Source organism: Carettochelys insculpta, chromosome 9 (genome assembly GCF_033958435.1).
Source record: "Carettochelys insculpta isolate YL-2023 chromosome 9, ASM3395843v1, whole genome shotgun sequence".
NCBI classification, from domain to species: Eukaryota; Metazoa; Chordata; order Testudines; family Carettochelyidae; genus Carettochelys; species Carettochelys insculpta.
In genome coordinates, this window is record NC_134145.1 from 58,902,938 (window position 1) to 58,921,136 (window position 18,199).

Sequence of the window (18,199 nt, forward strand, 5' to 3'; positions counted from 1 at the left end):
CCCCACATGTTGTGGTGCTAGGGAGGCCTCGCAGCCAGAGGGCTGCTTTTGGGGGAAGATGGCTTCACAGAGGTGGAAGACAGCCGCCTTTATGTGAGCGTGAATGCATTTTATGCCGAAATCATGCAAGAGCATGCAGGCCTTCGTCGCCGATCCAGCCTCTTAGCATCTGAAAAGCCTTCCTGAAACCAGCGTCAGGCAGGTGAGTAACAGACAGTGTCTGGGAAACAGCTTGCTTGCCTCATTGTCCAACAAGTCAAATATTCCCAGCGTGTGCTGGAAAACTCCTGTGCCTCCCACGCCTGCCATCTCCTCCCCTCCCTGATAAATTGCCAAGCCCAGGCATCCTGCTGCTGCAGCAAGCTCCTTCCCCACAGCCGCATGCTCCTCTGCTCCCCCACTGAGGATGGACAAGCGGTCTCGCAGCTCCTCCAGGGAGTCCCACCGGAGAAACAGAGAGCCTACAGACTCGCAGGGCAGGAGACAGAAGGCAGAAAGCAGACGAGGACCCAGCAAGGACCAAGAGGGGCTCAAGAGGGGGAAAGCCAAGGAGAGCAAGAGCCCCCCGGCAACAGATCAGGTGCTGAGTTCCACAGTGGTGGATGTGGACGACGTGGTGTCTTTTGATGAGGAAACAGAGGTGATGGCACTGCTGGAAAGCGAGAAGCAAGAGGAAGGTAAGATTTGGAAAGGGCAGGAGAGCTGGGGGCACAGAGGCTACAAGCCTGCAGGGCACTGGGGTCCAATTCTGCTCTGATCCCTGGGTCATCACTCACACCAGCACACAGAGAAAGCAAAGCAAGTGCAGCGAGGTGCACACACAAGCGATCACACTCTGGGATCAGATTTTCAGAAGGGCTCAGCACCAAGCCCTGGGGCTAGCCAGGCTGCTCGCAGACACCTGGCTCTCTTTCCTTTCTAGCAAAGCAACTAATTTAGAAGCAAGTGACACCCTCCCTGTGTCCCTCCAGGCCTTAGAGGGCTGCTCATGAGCTTCATTAGGCCACAACTTTGCTGGCTCTATTGCCCCTTAACCCTGATATGCACAGGGGATTATTTACCACCCTTACGTGGAAGGGCTTCCTAGCTGGAATTACCCCAGGGGGCTTGGACACCTCACTGAGCCTAGAACGTACCTGAATCAACCTATTACCACAGAAAACAGACCAAGATGGCCATTTGCAGGGGCAGGGGTTTGGCACTGGGGTGTGGGGCAGAGTGTGCCGTGATGTGATCAGCAAAGGTCTTTACCAGGGTTCCCTCTCATATTTTACGTTGGGGCGGAATAAATTTTGTTAATATGCACCGAGGCATCACAGAACTCACTATAGGCTTCAGCTCCAGTGGCACCAGCCACATAAAGGGCAAAGACTGACTGACTTCCAAGCAGCAGGATTGTCTGCTAGCTAAAGCGTTAACCCAGGTGGTGTGAGAGTAGAGTTCAGGTCCCAGTTCTGCTAAAGATTCTCCCTAAGCAAGTCACTTCAGCTATGGCTACACTAGAGAGGTCTGTTGACAAAACCGGTGAAGTGTCCACACACGTAATGCGTTGTGTTGACAGTACGTCGACAAAAGTCGGCACTTTTGCTGACAACCTTCTGCCTCTCCCAGATGAGGAAGAGAGCCTTTCTGTCAACAAAAGAGCTGTGTGGACGCTCTGGGAGGCCTTCGGTCGACAGACAGGGCTTCCAGCTCCCTGGGCAGCCCTGGTTGCTGGGGCCTGGTCTACACTAGGGATGAAAGTTGATCCCAAATACACAATTCTAGCCATGCCATTAGCCTACCTAGGATCAATGTATCAGGATCGACTTTGTTTTCTGGTGTAGATTGGGCCTCTTACAGCTCACGCCGACATCCCTAACTCGGCACCTGTGTGGAGTACAAGGATTTACAGCTGAGCCCAGAGAGATTGATTTTGCCGCGTCTTCGCTGATGCTACAAGATCGATTGCAGCATGTCGAACTCCTTGTAAGGATAGACACACCCTGAGGTTCCCGTCCCCCATTCTGTCGAGAGGGCCGGGCAGTCCAGCTGTTCTCTGTCGACAGAGCGGATCGCTCTTTCGACCTGCTTTAGTATATGGCTGCACGCTGTCGACAGAGATTTTGTCGGAAAATCTCTTCCGATGGGCACGTCTGTCGACAGATGCTTCTCATGTGACTGGAGCCTTAGTGTCTCTGCCGCTCAGGCCCCCTCTGTAAAATGGGGATAGCCATGCTGCCTTTGCCTAGTGTACTGTGAGTAACCCTAGAACTGTGGAGCTAGGCTTCAAGCAATGCTGCTACCAAATGGGGATAAGTGCCACCTTCTATGAGTGGGTCAGAGGAAGTGTTCCCCCCATTTTTTTTCCATCTAGGGGCAGGATAAATTTTGTTGTGCACACTGAGGCGTGTGCAGCTGTGCAGACACCACTGATAGACACACACGCTGTCCACTGTGGGTGCTCTGCTAATCAGCTGGGCAGCACCTGAATCTCTCCTGGGTGGCCGCCCGAGCGCTCAGCTTACAGGGAACACTGGTCAGGGTTGAAGCCCAGTGGGGTGGAGCAGCACCCCTTGTTCCTGCTCCTGCTGTGGATCCCCAGCCCGTAAAGCTGGCACAAAGGAGGAAGCTGCGTAACCCCCCCTTGCAACATGCAGCATCTAGTCAAGGTCTGCCCTGGAACAGCCTCCTCAGGAGTGAATCAGACGCTGCAGTCGGGTCAGTAAATGGGCAGACCTAGACTCAGCTGCTGTCCCACCAAGGGTCTTCGGTTGGCTCCTTGAGCTCAGAACTCTTAGAGTCTAAGACTTAGACCAACCATGGAGAAGCTGCTGGCCTCAGCCTTCTCCCCACGCAGGGAGCCACAGGCTTGGGGGTTGGTCTGCAGCCTCTGCTCCCTCCGAGGGCTGTGGATTTCCAGGTGTAACTGATACACTGATACACAGTGCTACACTTGGTAGGGTCGAGGTCACGGCTGGAGTCCTTTTCAAAGGGACTCCCACCCTCAGCCTGAGATCCCCGTGTTCTGGTTGCAGGTGAGTATCACAAGCTGGGCTTAGAATGGCTGAGAGAATAGCTATTACCCCATGCTGCGGCCCTGCTGGAATGAGCTCTGGCTTTGTCTGGTTCTTGCATCCAGTTGGGAGTCTGCCATGGGGCTCTCAGGTTCATGGGCAATGGAATCCTCCTGAAGAGATCAGTACAAGCTTCATACCCAGCCCACCAATCAGCTACACACCCCGACAGGAGAGCAGCTGGAACAGACGGCCGGGGGGAAATGGACCACGCTGAATGCCTCTTCCTTGCTAGGACTGCCAAAGTATTTCTAATGAATATTTAAAGTATAGCACCAGCAGTGGTACCTGGTCAACACTGGTTCCCCATGGTGGAGGCTCTGCCCCAAAGAGATCACACTTAACCATGATTTAACCCCTTTAAGCCAGGCCCTGAATGCTGACTCCAGCATCTTGCCCTGGTGATTACACTGTTGATCTCTGAGCAAGTTTCAATGACCTGGTGGAAGCTGGATTTCCCAGCATGCAAGCAGAGGTCAATCCATCAGTGACATGGAAACAGCCACCTGCTAAGACATTGTTCCTTTTTTTTTTTCTTTAGGTCTCCCATCTCCCAGTCGAGGCATCTGTGAATGGCTTCTTACCATCTTGTCCCTTCTCTTCATCCTAGGGACCTTCCCCATTTCCATCTGGTTCTGCATGAAGGTGAGGCTGTGCACAGAGCCCTTGACTTTGCAACCTTTTTGTAGTATTTTAGCGTTGTTTTTGTGTGTAATTTTCTTGAATTTTTGAAAAGTAAATTGAAAACCCAGAGATGCCATCTTGTGGCATCATACTGACACCCACATTGGACCTCAGCAGTGAGCTCCAGCACTCAGCCCTCTGCCACTTGAGCTAGTGGAGGAACTGACAGCTGTAGTAGATTGTTATCCTCTATATGGCCCAGCCCTAGATGGGGCAGAGACACATACTCAGGTGGTTTCCCAGATATTTGCTCCATTCCCAGCTGTGGAGGGGAGTGTGCTCTAGTGTGTAGACTTTTCTGCCCATTGCCCTCCAACCAGGTCCCGCCTCATCCTTCTCCCCATCCCATCCTTCTCCCCAAGCCAGTCCCAGTCCCCACACCTCGGACTTTTCATCCCAGTCCCTATCTCTTTTGCCCAGTTCCTGCTCCCAATTCCTCATCCCCTCTGCCTCTGTCTCCAACTCAGCCTCCTGTGTCCATAAGCCTTAACTCCCCTCTGGTCCACAGTTTCGCTCCTCAACCTCCTGGTACAATCCCAGTCTCCCTCGCCAGTCTCACTCCGTGCCCCAGGCTCTTTGCCCAGCCAGTCTCAGTTCTCTCCTTACGTACAGGTTCCCCTTAGCTCTGTTCCTCCTCACCACGACACTGCTTCCAAGCCTAGCCTTCCCCCATTCCCCAGCTGATCTCAGTGGCTCTTGGTCTCATTGCTTTTCTCTCCCTCAGCGCCTTGCCCTGGCCTCCTTACACAGCCAATCCCAGTCTCCCCTGACCACCACTCATCGTCTCAAACACTCCCTCTATCAACACCTGCCAAGTCCTTCATCCCACTGTACTCGCCCCACCTCACATCTGGCTCTCATGTGCTCTGCGTTGGATTTAAGTGGCTTCCTCCTCTCTGCCAACTGGGCCCCAGTCACTGCGAGCACTGGAGAAACCTGCTCCCTTCTCTCAGTTCCCGCAGTTTGGAGCAGGCCAGAGTTGCAATTGCTATACAGTGTCTGGGCCAGCTGGAGGCCCTGGGGTGAACAGAGCCACGTTGGCCTACGGCATCTGGCTGCATCTGCACAGTTTGCCTGTTGGTGGTTTTCCCGATGCGAGTTCTCCAGCACCTCTTCTAAAGCCGCGGCTCGTCCCTTGCAGCCCCACCAGCTCCAATTCCAGCCTCTCTGTCTCCCCCTGCAGATTGTGCGGGAGTACGAGAGAGCCATCGTGTTCCGACTTGGGCGCCTCCTTCCTGGAAGGCCCCGAGGGCCTGGTAAGCAGTTCACACCTTGCTCTGAGGGGCTGCTTGAAATTCCGAGCCAGCCACTCCACCCTCACTGTTCCCAGGGGATCCCATGCCCAACACCCCCCTCTGCATGCCCTGCCCTTCTCGCCTCCCCACTCACCACCACATATGTACATCCTGACCACGCCACTCTCTTAGTGCTTTGCCCAAGAGGCTGCAGTGGGGTGGATCTGCCCTTTCCTCCGCACTGCCTGATGGCCTCCTAACACCCCACCCATGGGCTCTGGCACTCTCCCTTGCTTACAAGATCTGCTAATGCCTGGCAACAAGGCATTGCTCTCTACTACTGCCCCAGGCAGGTGAATGGCTGCTCACATGCTGGCTGCTCCTCATGGTGCCCCAGCCACAGGAGATGAGTGGGATGAGGGCCCCCTGGAAATCCTGGTTCCAGTACCTGGCTCCATGAGCCCTCTCACTTGCCAGGCAGACTGAACCATGGAAGGAGAAGGCATTCTCAGGAACCTTGTTTGGGCTCCTCTCCTGGCAACAGCAGCTCCTGTGGGGCTCCCAACACCTGTAGGTCTCCAAACAGGGGTGAGGTCAAGATTCATGCCCCTTGGGTCCCTGCTCCCTCCCAACCATGAGGAAGCAGAAGAACAGCTCTTTCCCCACCCCCACTGCAGGTTCAGGCCTCCTCCCTGTACCCATCTCCTCCCACAGGGCCCAGGATCAGCTTCTCCAATCCACAATCTGCTTGCTCCATCCACACTCCCCACATTTTAAGACCCCATGACTCCGGCACCCCCTTCCTCAAAGCCACCACTGTGAGGACTCTAAACAGCCGGGGTGGCCAAGAGAACCCCTGAGGGTCTGATGTCATCTCTTGGGGAGTGTTTATTTCCCTCCTCCCCCGACTCCCGCCCATTTCTGGACACGTGTTCTAGTGCTGGAGATGCCGTAGCTTTGGTCCCTTCTCCTGGTCTTTGTATTGTCCTGCATCTCCCCAACTTTGCTTCCGTTGGGTCAGCAGTGGGACCGTCTTCCCTAGCAGCCAGTCACATGCCACTGCTTTGTCTTTTTCTCCCCAAGGCCTCTTCTTCTTCCTTCCCTGTCTGGATACATACCACAAGGTAGACCGTCGCCTCAAAACTCTAGAGATCCCCTTCCATGAGGTAAGCCAACTCCCTCCCATTTACAGAGGTGGGGAAGATCCCCCCCAAAGTTACTTGAGTACACTTAAGTACAAGTTACCAGCGTCCCTCTGGAAAACTATTTCAGTAAATGTGTGAACACACACACACACATATCTAGATAATACTCAAGTATTCAGAAGTGAAAGCAGCAGCACTTTTACTCCAGTAACTTTCTAGGTACTTTTTCCACCTCTGCCCATTTATTCCCTTGTGTTAGCATAACCCACACACCTACGGGGAGTGGTTCACTGTCCCACATAGTGGCACCTAAACCACTCACACAGAGAAAGAAGGAGTCTCCGCTACAATCTTAGCTGAGAACTGGATGGCTTCTAGCTCAAATTGTAATGGCTCATACACTAAGCTCCAGAGGACTCAAGTTCAAGTATGCCTGCTGGCAATTACATTAGCCTTTTTTTCTGGCTGGTTAGACTTATTTGCCCCTCGTAGGAAAGTGGCTTAAACCTGAAGTTAACTGCAGCCAGTGGCTGGTGTTGGTCATTCTGCCATGAAGCAGTACAAGTATCTCATGCTTAGATTGCACCCTGGATCCTGAGGGTGCGTCTACACAGCAAAGTTACTTCAGAATAAGGGCCGCGATTCCAAAATAACTTTGCGAGCATTGACACAGCAAAGCCGCTATTTGGAAATAATTTCGCAATAGCGGATGGCTGATTTTGAATTCTGTAAACCTCATTCGACAAGGAATAGCACCTATTTCAAAATACACATTTCAGAATAGGTGCTGTGTAGACAAGGAACAGGGGCACTTTGGAAATAAAGCGATAGTGCTTTCAGAGGCTCTGTGGTGTGCGGCACAGTATTTCAAAACGTTATCCCAAAATAACGCTGCAGCGTAGACACAGGACCCAACATGCTTTACAAGCTGTACACAGCCAGCACAGCTGAGATGCAGCTAGCTCTGGGCAAAGGACACTTGCCGACCAGCAACACAGCACATTGGGTAAGAATCTCATGTGTTTTCTTCATCAAAGCTGAATCTCTAGGCATTGCAGCTGGGCAGAAAGGCTTGCAAAAATGACCAAAATGAACCCTCAAGGCGCAGAAACCGGAAGGCAAAACTCATGCTTGCGGGGTGCTTTGTCCTTTAAAATCTCAGCACTTTTAATCCAAGCTCACCAGTTTTGAACAAGTAAAAGGGGTAACATCACACTAATGCCCAGCACAACACAAACCAGTACGCCCACCCAACCCACCACTGGCCAATACAGTATGGCACAGCACGGAATGGCAAGGAGGAGGGAGGAAGATCCTGGGACAGATTCATAGGGTCCTGTGCATAGTTCCTAAGGTCTCACCTGAAGGGACCCCATCCGCAGAGTAGGTAGCAGCTTTGGAAGAGCAGCCTGCTGGGATTAGTCTGTCATTTCCAGGGTCTAACAGGGAAAGGAGCCCTCCCTACGCCAACCCCATTAATCTAACTTCTGTCCTTGGCTTGCTCTCCTGCCAGGCATTCTATCCAGCTGCACTGATAGTCAATACAGCTTGAAATGCCCTTGTCTGGCAACATCCCTCATCTGCTGGACCAGAGAGCACCTGGACCAGAGAGCTCCAGCTGCTCGAGGAGCCCTGCTGGCAGACAGCTGTGGGGAGTCTCAGGAGCAGCTCTAGGTCAGGGAGCCAGTTCAGGGAGCCCCACTGTGAGGAGCCAAGCCTGGGTCAGAGAGCCCCACGGCAGGAGCCTGGCTGTGGGGAGACCGCAGGGAGCCAGGAGCCCTGTCAGCAGCACCATGGCAGTGGGTAGCCCAGCCGAGGCTGCGGATCCTGGCAGCCCAAGGCAGGGAGCCAGCTGGGGCATGGACTGTGCCAGCAGCCCTGCAGCCAAGGGGAACATGACCAGGATGGGGGAGCCCAGCAGCCCCATGGCAGAAAGCCTAGCCTGACCTCCCCTCACACGGCAAATCCTCTTGTTTGGGCCCACTCAGGTCCCAAAGGTGCTGGACAAGGGAGGTACAACCTGTAGTGGCTTCTAGAGCCTCCGCCCAAGATCCTTAGCCTGGGAGCAGACTGGACCAGGGACCACCCTACATGTCTTCTAGTAAGCAGTGGATGCTGCCATAAACAGTCAGTGATGATCACGTTGTGCTAGGCAATGCACACAGAGTAAGAGACAAACTGCTTACGTGTGAAATAGATAAGACAGGCCAAGAACAGGGGAGAAAAGAAAGTGACTTGTCCAGGCTCACACAGCTGGTCTGGGGCAGAGCGAGGACCTGGACCCCTCAGATCTCCTCAGTCCCAGCCCAGTACCTTACCCACAAAGCCATTCTTCTTCTCCCACTGTATTCCCAGCTCCTCCATCCCATCCTAGAGTTATCAGAATCCACTCCATCACCCTCAACTCCTCTGTCTAGGTGGTGACCAAAGACATGGTTACCATGGAAATAGACGCCGTCTGCTACTACCGGATGGAAAATGCCTCTCTCCTTCTAACCAGTGTGGCCAACCTCTCCAGCGCGGTCCAGCTGTTGGTGCAGACAACCATGAAGCGCCTGTTGGCCCATCGATCCTTCAACGAAATCCTCCTGGAGAGGAAGAGCATTGGCCAGGAGATGAAGGTATCTACGTACAGAGGTGGACGGCTGTAGGGCCAGGGCGCTGGGGTAGTGGATTACATCAGTCTTTCAGCCTATTGTGTATAGGGGGCCTCCTGGAAAGGCCTATAAGAAGCCCATGTGATCAGCCACAGGGATCGGTCACCGCATCGGGTGACTTGCTGCACCCAATGGGAGGCAACAATATGGTGGTTATACTTTGAGTGCCTTGACTAAGAAAGTGCTTCGGTGAAATGCATCCAGGAGGGGCTGCAGCCACAAAGAGAGCAGGAAATCAGTGGGTTTGAGAGGGATATGGTGGGGGGAAACAATCCACTGTGAGAAATTATCACCCATCTAGATTCAAAGGACATATCCAGCGCCAAATACAGCCCTGACGTAAGCCCCACCTCAGCCCATGGATTTCAGTGAGGTTACACCAGAGCGGATTTTTTAAGGCAGTCACTGTGCTTTTGAGTCAGAAAGGTTTTCTGAGACTGGGGGTTGATCTTTCTGAGACCTACGTAACACCCAGGAACCAAAAGCAATGGAGACACATGCCAGCCAGCCTCCTTTCCCTGCCGTCTCCAGGGATTTCTCTTGGTGTCCAGAGACAATTAAGCCAGTTAAATGGGAGTTCTTTTCTGTAGGATGCACAAGTGTTCATATGAGGCACATCCCTTCAACAAGTGCCAGATGGGCCTGAACTGTCTGGTTTGTAAGTAACACATGCCCTGCTGATGGTCAGTATATCTCCATCTCCACAGGTCGCGTTGGACGCAGTCACATGTCGCTGGGGAATCAAGGTGGAGAGAACAGAAATGTAGGTAGGAGACGTATGAAGTGAAGACCCGGCAGGGTACACAAACAGCCCCTTGCCCCTTTGCAAACATTGCTTGCCAATGTCTGTGCCTTATCTGTCTTTGTGCCTGAAGATCCATCCAGGTATCACCTCTTCAGCCCTTCTCTTTTGCTCAAGTACTCAGCACCTCCACTCGCTGGGCTGCAAAAAAAATCTAATGGCACAAGACACAATTGTGGATTCCAGCTGGGGCCAGCTCTGCAGTGGGATAACTCAGCAGAGTGCCACTGATGTTCTCAGAGTTACACCCATTTACACCCAGGGATGTTCTCAGAATTACACCCAGTTACACACATTGACCACCCCGGGGATCTGGCCCATTTGTTGTAAGTCAGATTTCCTGGCCTGGTGCCAAAGGACAAAACCACAGCTCAGGTAATAGGAGGCCCTGGTCCAGGAATCAGAGAATCCCTGGGAAGGTCCCCATTGATTCTAGTGCTAGGAGGGTCAGGCCCAGCTGGATGGGAGATGAGATGGGAGGAGAAGGCTGAAATCTGAATGACAGGGGCTTTTGTAACCTGCCTCAGCCCAAGACAGGAGACACTGGGGCACTGTGTCAGACAGACTAGCCGCCTGGCACCCCCCAGCCTAGCGCTGCCTGTGGGTGTGGAATTCCAGGGCCCGTAGGGTAATTCCGCTTCTTCCTCCTGCAGCAATCACGTGCAGCTGCCAGCTGAACTGCAGAAGTCCCTTGCGGTGGAAGCAGAGGCCCAGAGACAGGCCAAAATGCGGGTAGGAAAGCAGTGAGGGTCCTAACTCCCAGCTTTTCCCAGCCATTGGGACAGAGCTCCTATACACCACCAGAAGAGAGGATTCCCCTGAGGGCCCAACTGTCTCCACTTCTACTGGCTGTGCTCCCCATCCTAGACACATTTCCTGCGACAGCACTGTCCCTCCAGACCCTGCAATGGGAAAGGTTCTCCTCCCTCCTCCTGCCCAGTGAGGCTCAGCTCCCCCGAGAGCACTGCCCAGAGCCCCTCCACACTCTGCATTGCGAGGCCAATGCCCCTTTGGGGAGCCCCGCCGTTTTTGCAGTATCCAGCAGTCCCTTTATTAAACTCTTCCCAGCTGGTGCTCCAGGTGGCTGAGTCCAGGGCCACCCTGAGCAGACAGGCATCCTTCCAGGAGAGGGCAGGGTAAATGCTGGTGCTCAGTGCCCCTCTCCCAAACGCTGGCCTGGCTGCTCCCTCCTTTGCTTCCTTGCAGTCGTGATCCCCAGAGAGGCTCCTCTGACCAGCCCTAGAGATACATCCCCCACAGGCTTTAAAGAGCCGCCCAGGGGCTAAGTCCTTCAGTGTGGGCTCCCTGCTGCTGTCCCGGCCTCTTCGGCAGAGAGGTGACAGAGGAGCTCTGGCTGCAGGGCCTATTCAGCTCCCTCCTTTGCTCAGCAGCAGGCCGTGCAAGGCAGGAGCACTGGCCACAGGGGAGCTACCAGCTCAGCATCTTCACTAAAGACTCACTGTAAGAAACAACGCCCACTGCCAGCAGCCAGGCCCCCTCTGCTCTGCCAGCGCCAGTGGGTTGGTGTGGAAAGAGCCGTTTGCTCCCTTGTGCCGCAGGTGATCGCTGCCGAAGGGGAGAAGGCTGCCTCTGAATCCCTGAAGATGGCAGCCGAGATCTTGGCCAGCTCCCCAGCTGCTGTCCAGCTCCGCTACCTGCACATGCTGCAGTGCCTGTCCGCAGAGAAACCTTCCACCGTTCTCCTCCCTTGGCCTTTTGACCTAATGACTCTTGTATCCCCGGCGAGCCACAACTCCATGGGCAGCAGCCCTCCTGCTAGTGCACCCAATCACGCCGAGGCTCCAAAGGTCGAGAAGGACTCCCCCATGCTCTAGGGGAGCTGGCATTCCGACAGGGCTGCCACGCTGATGGACACTTCTCCCAGGTCTCTTACCTTCCAACAAGCATCTGCACCATGCCCCAGCGTGAACCATGGAGGGGCTGGGCTGGAAAGCGAGCAGGAGCCTCTGATGTAAAGAGGGCTGGAGACAAAGATCTTAGCTGGAAAAATATCCAGTGTGTGGGGCACAGGACTGCAGCTGGGGGTGGGGACCGGAGCTCGCTCTTCATCTCCCCATTTCATTGCTGCTTTCACCCAGCTGTGCTGAGGAGCTGAGGGGGTGACAGAACTGCTTCCCCGACCCCAGAACCGGAGCCCTCGAGTTGGCCTCTAGCTTCCCACTTAGGCTACCTGGATAGACGAGTAGGGTTTTTTACTAAGGACCCAAAATATGGAGCTCTCCCTTCCCAACCCTCATAACACACTCTGGCTGGAGTCATTCCCATTGCAAAAGCCCAGTGCCCAGGAGAAGCAGGAAGACCCAAAGGGACACCCCTCTGTCACGTATCCATCAGAGGCTGGGGATTCTCCAGGGCTCCCCAGGTTCAGGCAGTGCTTGAGAACTTTCAATGCAAAGCATTTCCTTACATAATGTACCAGGTACAAGGTGAGCAACACACGGGCTGTTTTAGTCTTTCATGAGTGAACCTCTCCAGGGACAGGTTTCACCACCTTCACTCCTCCGTGGGGGGAACCCGCATGGTCTTGGTCTGATCCCACAATTAGGTTTTCGAGCTGCAGTCCCCTGCCTCGCAACTGTGTGAATGCAACTAGCCCAGCTGGGCTGGGCTCCTGTAAATGCTTTGCCAACAATAGCCTGGGACATCAGCTAAATAAAGTGAGTGAAAAAACTGCTTCAGATTTCCATGTTAATCACTCACCCAAAGGGCCCTGCCAGTCAGAGCCAAGGGGTCACCCAATAGAGGTCTAGACTCACTGTCCTTCCCACTTACCCCTTCATCCTTCCTTGGGAAGATCCTGTTACCTCCATCTCTGGCTGGAAGAGTCTGCCTACCGCAGGGGCACTGGCAGTGTCCCCCACCCAAGCAGTCATTGATGGTCCTCCCCTGCCCATACCAGGTGTTCATGGCCTTTCAAAGTTCTAGGCTTATCGCCCTTAGGCTGCGTCTACACGTGCACGCTACTTCGAAGTAGCGGCAGTAACTTCGAAATAGCGCCCGTCACGTCTACACGTGTTGGGCGCTATTTCGAAGTTGAAATCGACGTTAGGCGGCGAGACGTCGAAGTCGCTAACCCCATGAGGGGATGGGAATAGCGCCCTACTTCGACGTTCAACATCGAAGTAGGGACGTGTAGACGATCCGCGTCCCGCAACATCGAAATAGCGGGGTCCTCCATGGCGGCCATCAGCTGGGGGGTTGAGAGATACTCTCTCTCCAGCCCTTGCGGGGCTCTGTGGTCACCGTGGGCAGCAGCCCTTAGCCCAGGGCTTCTGGCTGCTGCTGCTGCAGCTGGGGGTCCGTGCTGCATATACAGGGTCTGCAACTAGTTGTTGGCTCTGTGTATCTTGCACTGTTTAATGAAAGTGTGTCTGGGAGGGGCCCTTTAAGGGAGCGACTTGCTGTTGAGTCCGCCCCGTGACCCTGTCTGCAGCTGTGCCTGGCTCCCTTATTTCGATGTGTGCTACTTTGCCGTGTAGACGTTCCCTCGCTGTGCCTATTTCGATGTTGGGCTGAGCAACGTCGAAGTTGAACATCGACGTTGCCAGCCCTGGAGGACGTGTAGACGTTATTCATCGAAATAGCCTATTTCGATGTCGCAACATCGAAATAAGCTATTTCGAAGTTGGGTGCACGTGTAGACGTAGCCTTAGTGTCCTGCTCTGCTTGGCACCTGGACAATAGCATCTTACCCTATAATGGTCCTAACTAGCTTCATCTTAACTCCCCTGAAGCCGTCTACCCCAGTGGCTTAACCCAACCCACTGGTTCATTTCCTGCTTGTTTCCCACTACAGGCTCCTTTGTACCCCAGAGAGATGGGCAGGCTAATGCCAGGCAGGTAAACTGAGGCACCCAGGGTGTTCATGACAGCTAATACAGCTAGTGCCTGCACTCTCCACCCGACCAGCCGAAGCAGCACTGACTGCAAACAGTGTCCCCCAAGATCTCTGTCACTCACCAGCTGCTGGATGCTAGGCCGATGTGGCCAAACACGTGGTGTAGGTGGGCCAGGGAGAGCGCACTGACCACACACTGGAAAGCGAAGGGGGCCCTTCCTGTTCCAGCTTCTTACTGTGTGTTTGTGGCAATTGTCACTGAGCTCTGGGAGCAACCCTGTGGGTTGGTGCTGCCCAAGGTTTGAGTGGGAGCAACAGAAGGACAAGCTGGCATTCTCCTGGCAGCGGAGCGGGAAAGGGCACAGCCTGCAGCCAGGCTGACACATACCAGCCGCACACTGGCTCCTAACAACACCCCATGCATGGGGGGCTCCTGCCTTCTGCCCTAGACGAGTGAGTGGACTGGCCCTCCTGGCTTCCTAAGTTGGCGACAGCCCAAAAAGCATAGCAGCCCCCATCCAGACCAGTCAAATCCATGGATGACTCTGGTTGGGTGAAAGCCAAACTGTGCTGGCCTGGGAGCCTGCTCCTGAAATAGCAACGAAGGGTCCTGTGGCACCTTTTTGACTAACAGAAAAGTTTTGAGCATGAGCTTTCGTGAGCACAGACTCACTTCATCAGATGCTGGTCTCGGAAATCTGCAGGGCCAGGTATAAATAAGCCAGAGCAAGGGTGGGGATAATGAGGTTAGCTCAGGCAGCAAGGGTGAGGCTTACTACCAGCAGTTGATCTGGAGGTGTGAACACCAAGGGAGGGGAAGCTGCTTTTGTATTTAGCCAGCCACTCGCAGTCTTTGTTTAAGCCTGAGCTGAGGGCATCGAATTTGCCCCACCCTTGCTCTGGCTTATTTATACCTGGCCCTGCAGATTTCCAAGACCAGCATCTGATGAAGTGAGTCTGTGCTCACGAAAGCTCATGCTCAAAACTTTTCTGTTAGTCTATAAGGTGCCACAGGACCCTTCGTTGCTGTTACAGATCCAGACTAACACGGCTACCCCTCTGATACTTGCTCCTGAAATAGACACCCCAGCTATCTGTGGGGTAAGCAAGCTGTATTGCTGCTTGTTGCTACTAGAGGGCACCCTAGGACTAGCCAGAGGCAGAGCTCTTGTCCTCTGTATCTGAGAGAGGTGATCCTAGAGCTGGGATCTCACTAGGGAACTAAAGACAGAAAGAGAAATTACAGACCCTGCTGTACTTCCCCTACAGCAGTGAAAGCAGGCAGCTAATAACAGTCATGACTTGCACAGATTTTAGAGCCCCCAGCCCCTCACACACCTACCCGCAAAGTCTTTCTTCTAAGTGCAAGTGGCCTCAGACTTAACAATCAAACCTCCCTGAGAAAACAAAACTCAGAAAGAAAGGAAGTAGAATCCACTCCACTTATTTAAGAAATTAAGTAGATGGTGAGCTTGCTATGCGATTCTAACAAGATAGCACTTTGCATTCTTAGGTTGCCTCTTTGGGGGAATCACAAAATGCTATGCAATCATTGATTAAGCCTCACAACCACCCTGCTTCCAAGACAAAATTGCTACACTGAAGCTGCCTCATAAATTGTGATGATACCTTAGCACCTGGAGATGCAAAGGAATAATGTTTCACAGATCCCAAAAGTGAGGTCAAGACCCATAAGCATCTGTAATTGCAAGACGCCTTTTGAAACACTGTATAATCTTGACAATAATAGGGCGACAATGTTTCCTGTGAAATAGGTGTTATACTATCTCTATTTTACAGGGTGGGAAAACTGAGGCACAAAGCAATTTCATGACTTGCCCAAGGCCATGCAGAAAATCAGGGGTATGAACCAGGAACAAAATCCAAGCATCCTGAGTCCCGGTTTCATGCTCTAATCACTAGGAAATGCTTTTGTTTATTCACATCAGTGTACAGTGAATTCCCAGAGCCTAGCAAAACTGATATAATTGATAATTACTAGTTGAGCTGACAAGGACTGAGTGATCTGCACCACAATTGTTTTGAAATAAGTTTTCATGCTTAAGGAGGGGCGTAAGCCTTTGCAGAATCAGAATCTAGCTGAAGAACACTGAGACGAGGCCTTGCAACTGTTCTTTCATTTTAGAGCCAGCACAAACCTGCTAGTCTCTCACCAGTCTTACTGCTTAGTGTGGAAGAGGGAATTATGCTGAGTCCTTCTGAGCATCTTGAGTTATTCTGATAGGCAAAGAATAAAAAACAAAACATACTTGCTGAAGAAGTTGAAGTTTGCAGGTTACTTTGATATTGTTTGGGTGGAATGGTGCTCAAGGTGTAAAATATTATGAGTTCAGGTTTATTTAGGCCGCTGGATTTTGCTGAATGTTGAACTAATTTTTTTAATTCTACACCTGGCACTGTCACTAATTCTCTGTGTGAACATGGGCCAGTTATACTTCTGCTCCATGCATCCCTTTCCTCAACTGCAGAGTGGAAATAATACTTATTTAGAAAACAGGAAGAAATCTCACCAGTCCCCAAAATTTCTAGATTTCACTATAAATAAGTGAAAATGTGCCAAGCCCTGTAATTATGGTTGCTAATGTATCTAAATCACACCTAGAAATCTGTGACCCTGAATTTTATTATTCTGAATTGTTGTCATCAGGAGTGCTGAGTCATTAAGCCACCTTGGGTGACATTTTGCTCTGTGGGCTGGCGACATTGCTCCGTGATATGGCTATGCTTTGCCCCATGTGGTGATGTTAGATTGGGATGTTCCTTCACACCAGGTCGCTGCGAGGCTTTGTGATGCTCCACCATGCTGTGGTGCCCCTTTCCTATGGCTCAGGGATACGCCATTGTAGCATTAGGACTTTGGAGTGACATGTGTCTCTGTAGGTACATCTACACTACAGGGAAGATTGACCCTGCAATGGCCAATCTTCCCGAGTTCATTTTAGCATGCCTGGTGGGGACACACTAAATCGAATTGACAAGGTGCCCCTGTCCACCACAATACTCCTGCCCCTTGCACAGGCTCCCATCGACGTGCCTTAGTGGAAGTGGCACAGAAGCCTGAATTAAGGTACGTCAACTTGAGCTATGTAATTAACTTAGCTGAAATTGGGTACCTTAATTTGGTGTCAGGTGTCAGAATAAGGAGTAACGGTCGGAAGTTGAAGCGGGAAAGGTGTAGGTTAGATATTAGGAAAAACTTCTTCACCAGGCGGGTGGTGAAGCACTGGAATGCGTTGCCTAGAGAGGTGGTGGATTCTCCATCCCTTGAGGTTTTTAAGTCCCAGCTGGACAAGGTCCTGGCTGGGATGACTTAGTGGGGGTTGATCCTGCTTGAAGCAGGGGGCTGGACTAGATGACCTCCTGAGGTCCCTTCCAGCCCTATGATTCTGTGACCTTCCCCTGTAGCGTAGACCTGCCCTAAGTCACGCTGCTGTGATGGAGGGATGCATTGTTGTGAGGTGAAGGCGTCTTCTGGACACTATGACACCTGGTGGTGACCCTTTGCCATGACACAGTGACACTTTACAGTGACCTGTTACCATCACACTTCACGGTGACTACTGCCATGATGCTTTGCCATGACACTTGGCAGTGACCTCTTACCATTCCACTTGGGGGTGGCTGCTGCCATGATACTGTCCCATGACACAGTGCCACTCTACTGGTGACCTGTTATCTTAACACTTCATGATGATCCATTATCATAGAGTGTGGCGCTGGACTGTTGACATGACACTGTTAAAACTAACAGTGACCTGTTACCATGCCAGTCTGTGGTGACTGTTGCAGTCACACAACAACACTTGGTAGCAGGGCTGCTCCTGGGGAGGGACCAGGCCCAGGGCAACCCCCTACGCTGCAGTGCCCAAGGGGAGGGTCCAGGGCAACCCCTCACAGACCCCCCCTACCCTGCCTCTGCTCCACGCCAGCCTCATCCCCACTCCACCACTTCCCCAAGTCATAGCCCTGCCCTGCTCCCTAACTCCCTGCCTTGTGTAGTGAGCTGGGATTACTGGAGGTTTGGGGGGGCAGCAGGGGTGGCACTCACCTGCTCCGCTCCGCCGCCATGCCCTTCCACTCCGAGACGCCTCACTTCCTCAGCAATGGGACGTGGAGCTCCCTGGGGCCGGGGCACTCTTTCCTGCTGCCCTAGTGGAGAAGCCAAGAGCAGTAAGCTGGAAGACAGCAGCAGAGCAGCTGACAGGCCACTCCAGCTCCCACAGGGAGTGTGGGGGGGGGGGGCGATGAGATGACTCTGCTTAGCAGTAGGGCGCCAACATTTCAAACCATAAGAGCTGGTTTTCTGAGCACCCCGCCCCACTCCTCCTCCAGGTATTACTGGCTTCCTTATTGACACCAGCCATGCGCAGGCCTCACCCGCATTGGCACGGGAGGGGGCATTTCTGGCAGCCTTTTGCAGCTCTCAAAGCCACCCCTGAGCCTACAGAGATGGCAAACCCAGGGATGAGCCTTGTACCCGGGCACTGGAGCCCAGGAGCCAGGCGCTGCCATGGGGGCTGGCATGAGGGAGGCTTCACGGTGGGGTGGGGACTCCGCCCGACCGCCGGGCGACAGCAGGCCGTGGGCTGCCGTGACAGAGAGCCAGGAGCCCGCCTTCAGCCTGCGGCGCCCCCGGGCCCCACTCCCGGGGCGGGCCGGTTTGCACCCGGAACGTTTGTGTGCGGCTGCGGTTCCTGGGGGGCGGGGGGGGAACGCTTGGGAGCCGGACCGCTGAGGGGC

The 18,199-nt window shown here is 53.3% G+C and overlaps 1 protein-coding gene across 1 annotated transcript; it reads left to right on the forward strand.

Annotated features, from left to right (window-relative positions):
* The first annotated feature begins 376 nt into the window (after nucleotides 1–376).
* On the forward strand, nucleotides 377–12,273 carry NPHS2 (NPHS2 stomatin family member, podocin). The gene is made up of 8 exons (XM_075002551.1): nucleotides 377–677; nucleotides 3,598–3,701; nucleotides 4,924–4,996; nucleotides 6,059–6,141; nucleotides 8,538–8,741; nucleotides 9,485–9,540; nucleotides 10,233–10,311; nucleotides 11,139–12,273. Exons 1-8 carry the CDS (start codon nucleotides 407–409, stop codon nucleotides 11,412–11,414), a joined length of 1,146 nt encoding a protein of 381 aa, XP_074858652.1. The 5' UTR covers nucleotides 377–406; the 3' UTR covers nucleotides 11,415–12,273.
* The last annotated feature ends 5,926 nt before the right edge of the window (nucleotides 12,274–18,199 follow it).

Coding starts and splice junctions, on each gene's coding strand:
- NPHS2 (XM_075002551.1), top strand. CDS start 407: ATGGACAAGCGGTCTCGCAGCTCCTCCAGGGAGTCCCACCGGAGAAAC. Junction 4,997..6,058: donor TGGAAGGCCCCGAGGGCCTG/GTAAGCAGTTCA, acceptor TTTCTCCCCAAG/GCCTCTTCTTCTTCCTTCCC. Junction 6,142..8,537: donor TAGAGATCCCCTTCCATGAG/GTAAGCCAACTC, acceptor TCCTCTGTCTAG/GTGGTGACCAAAGACATGGT.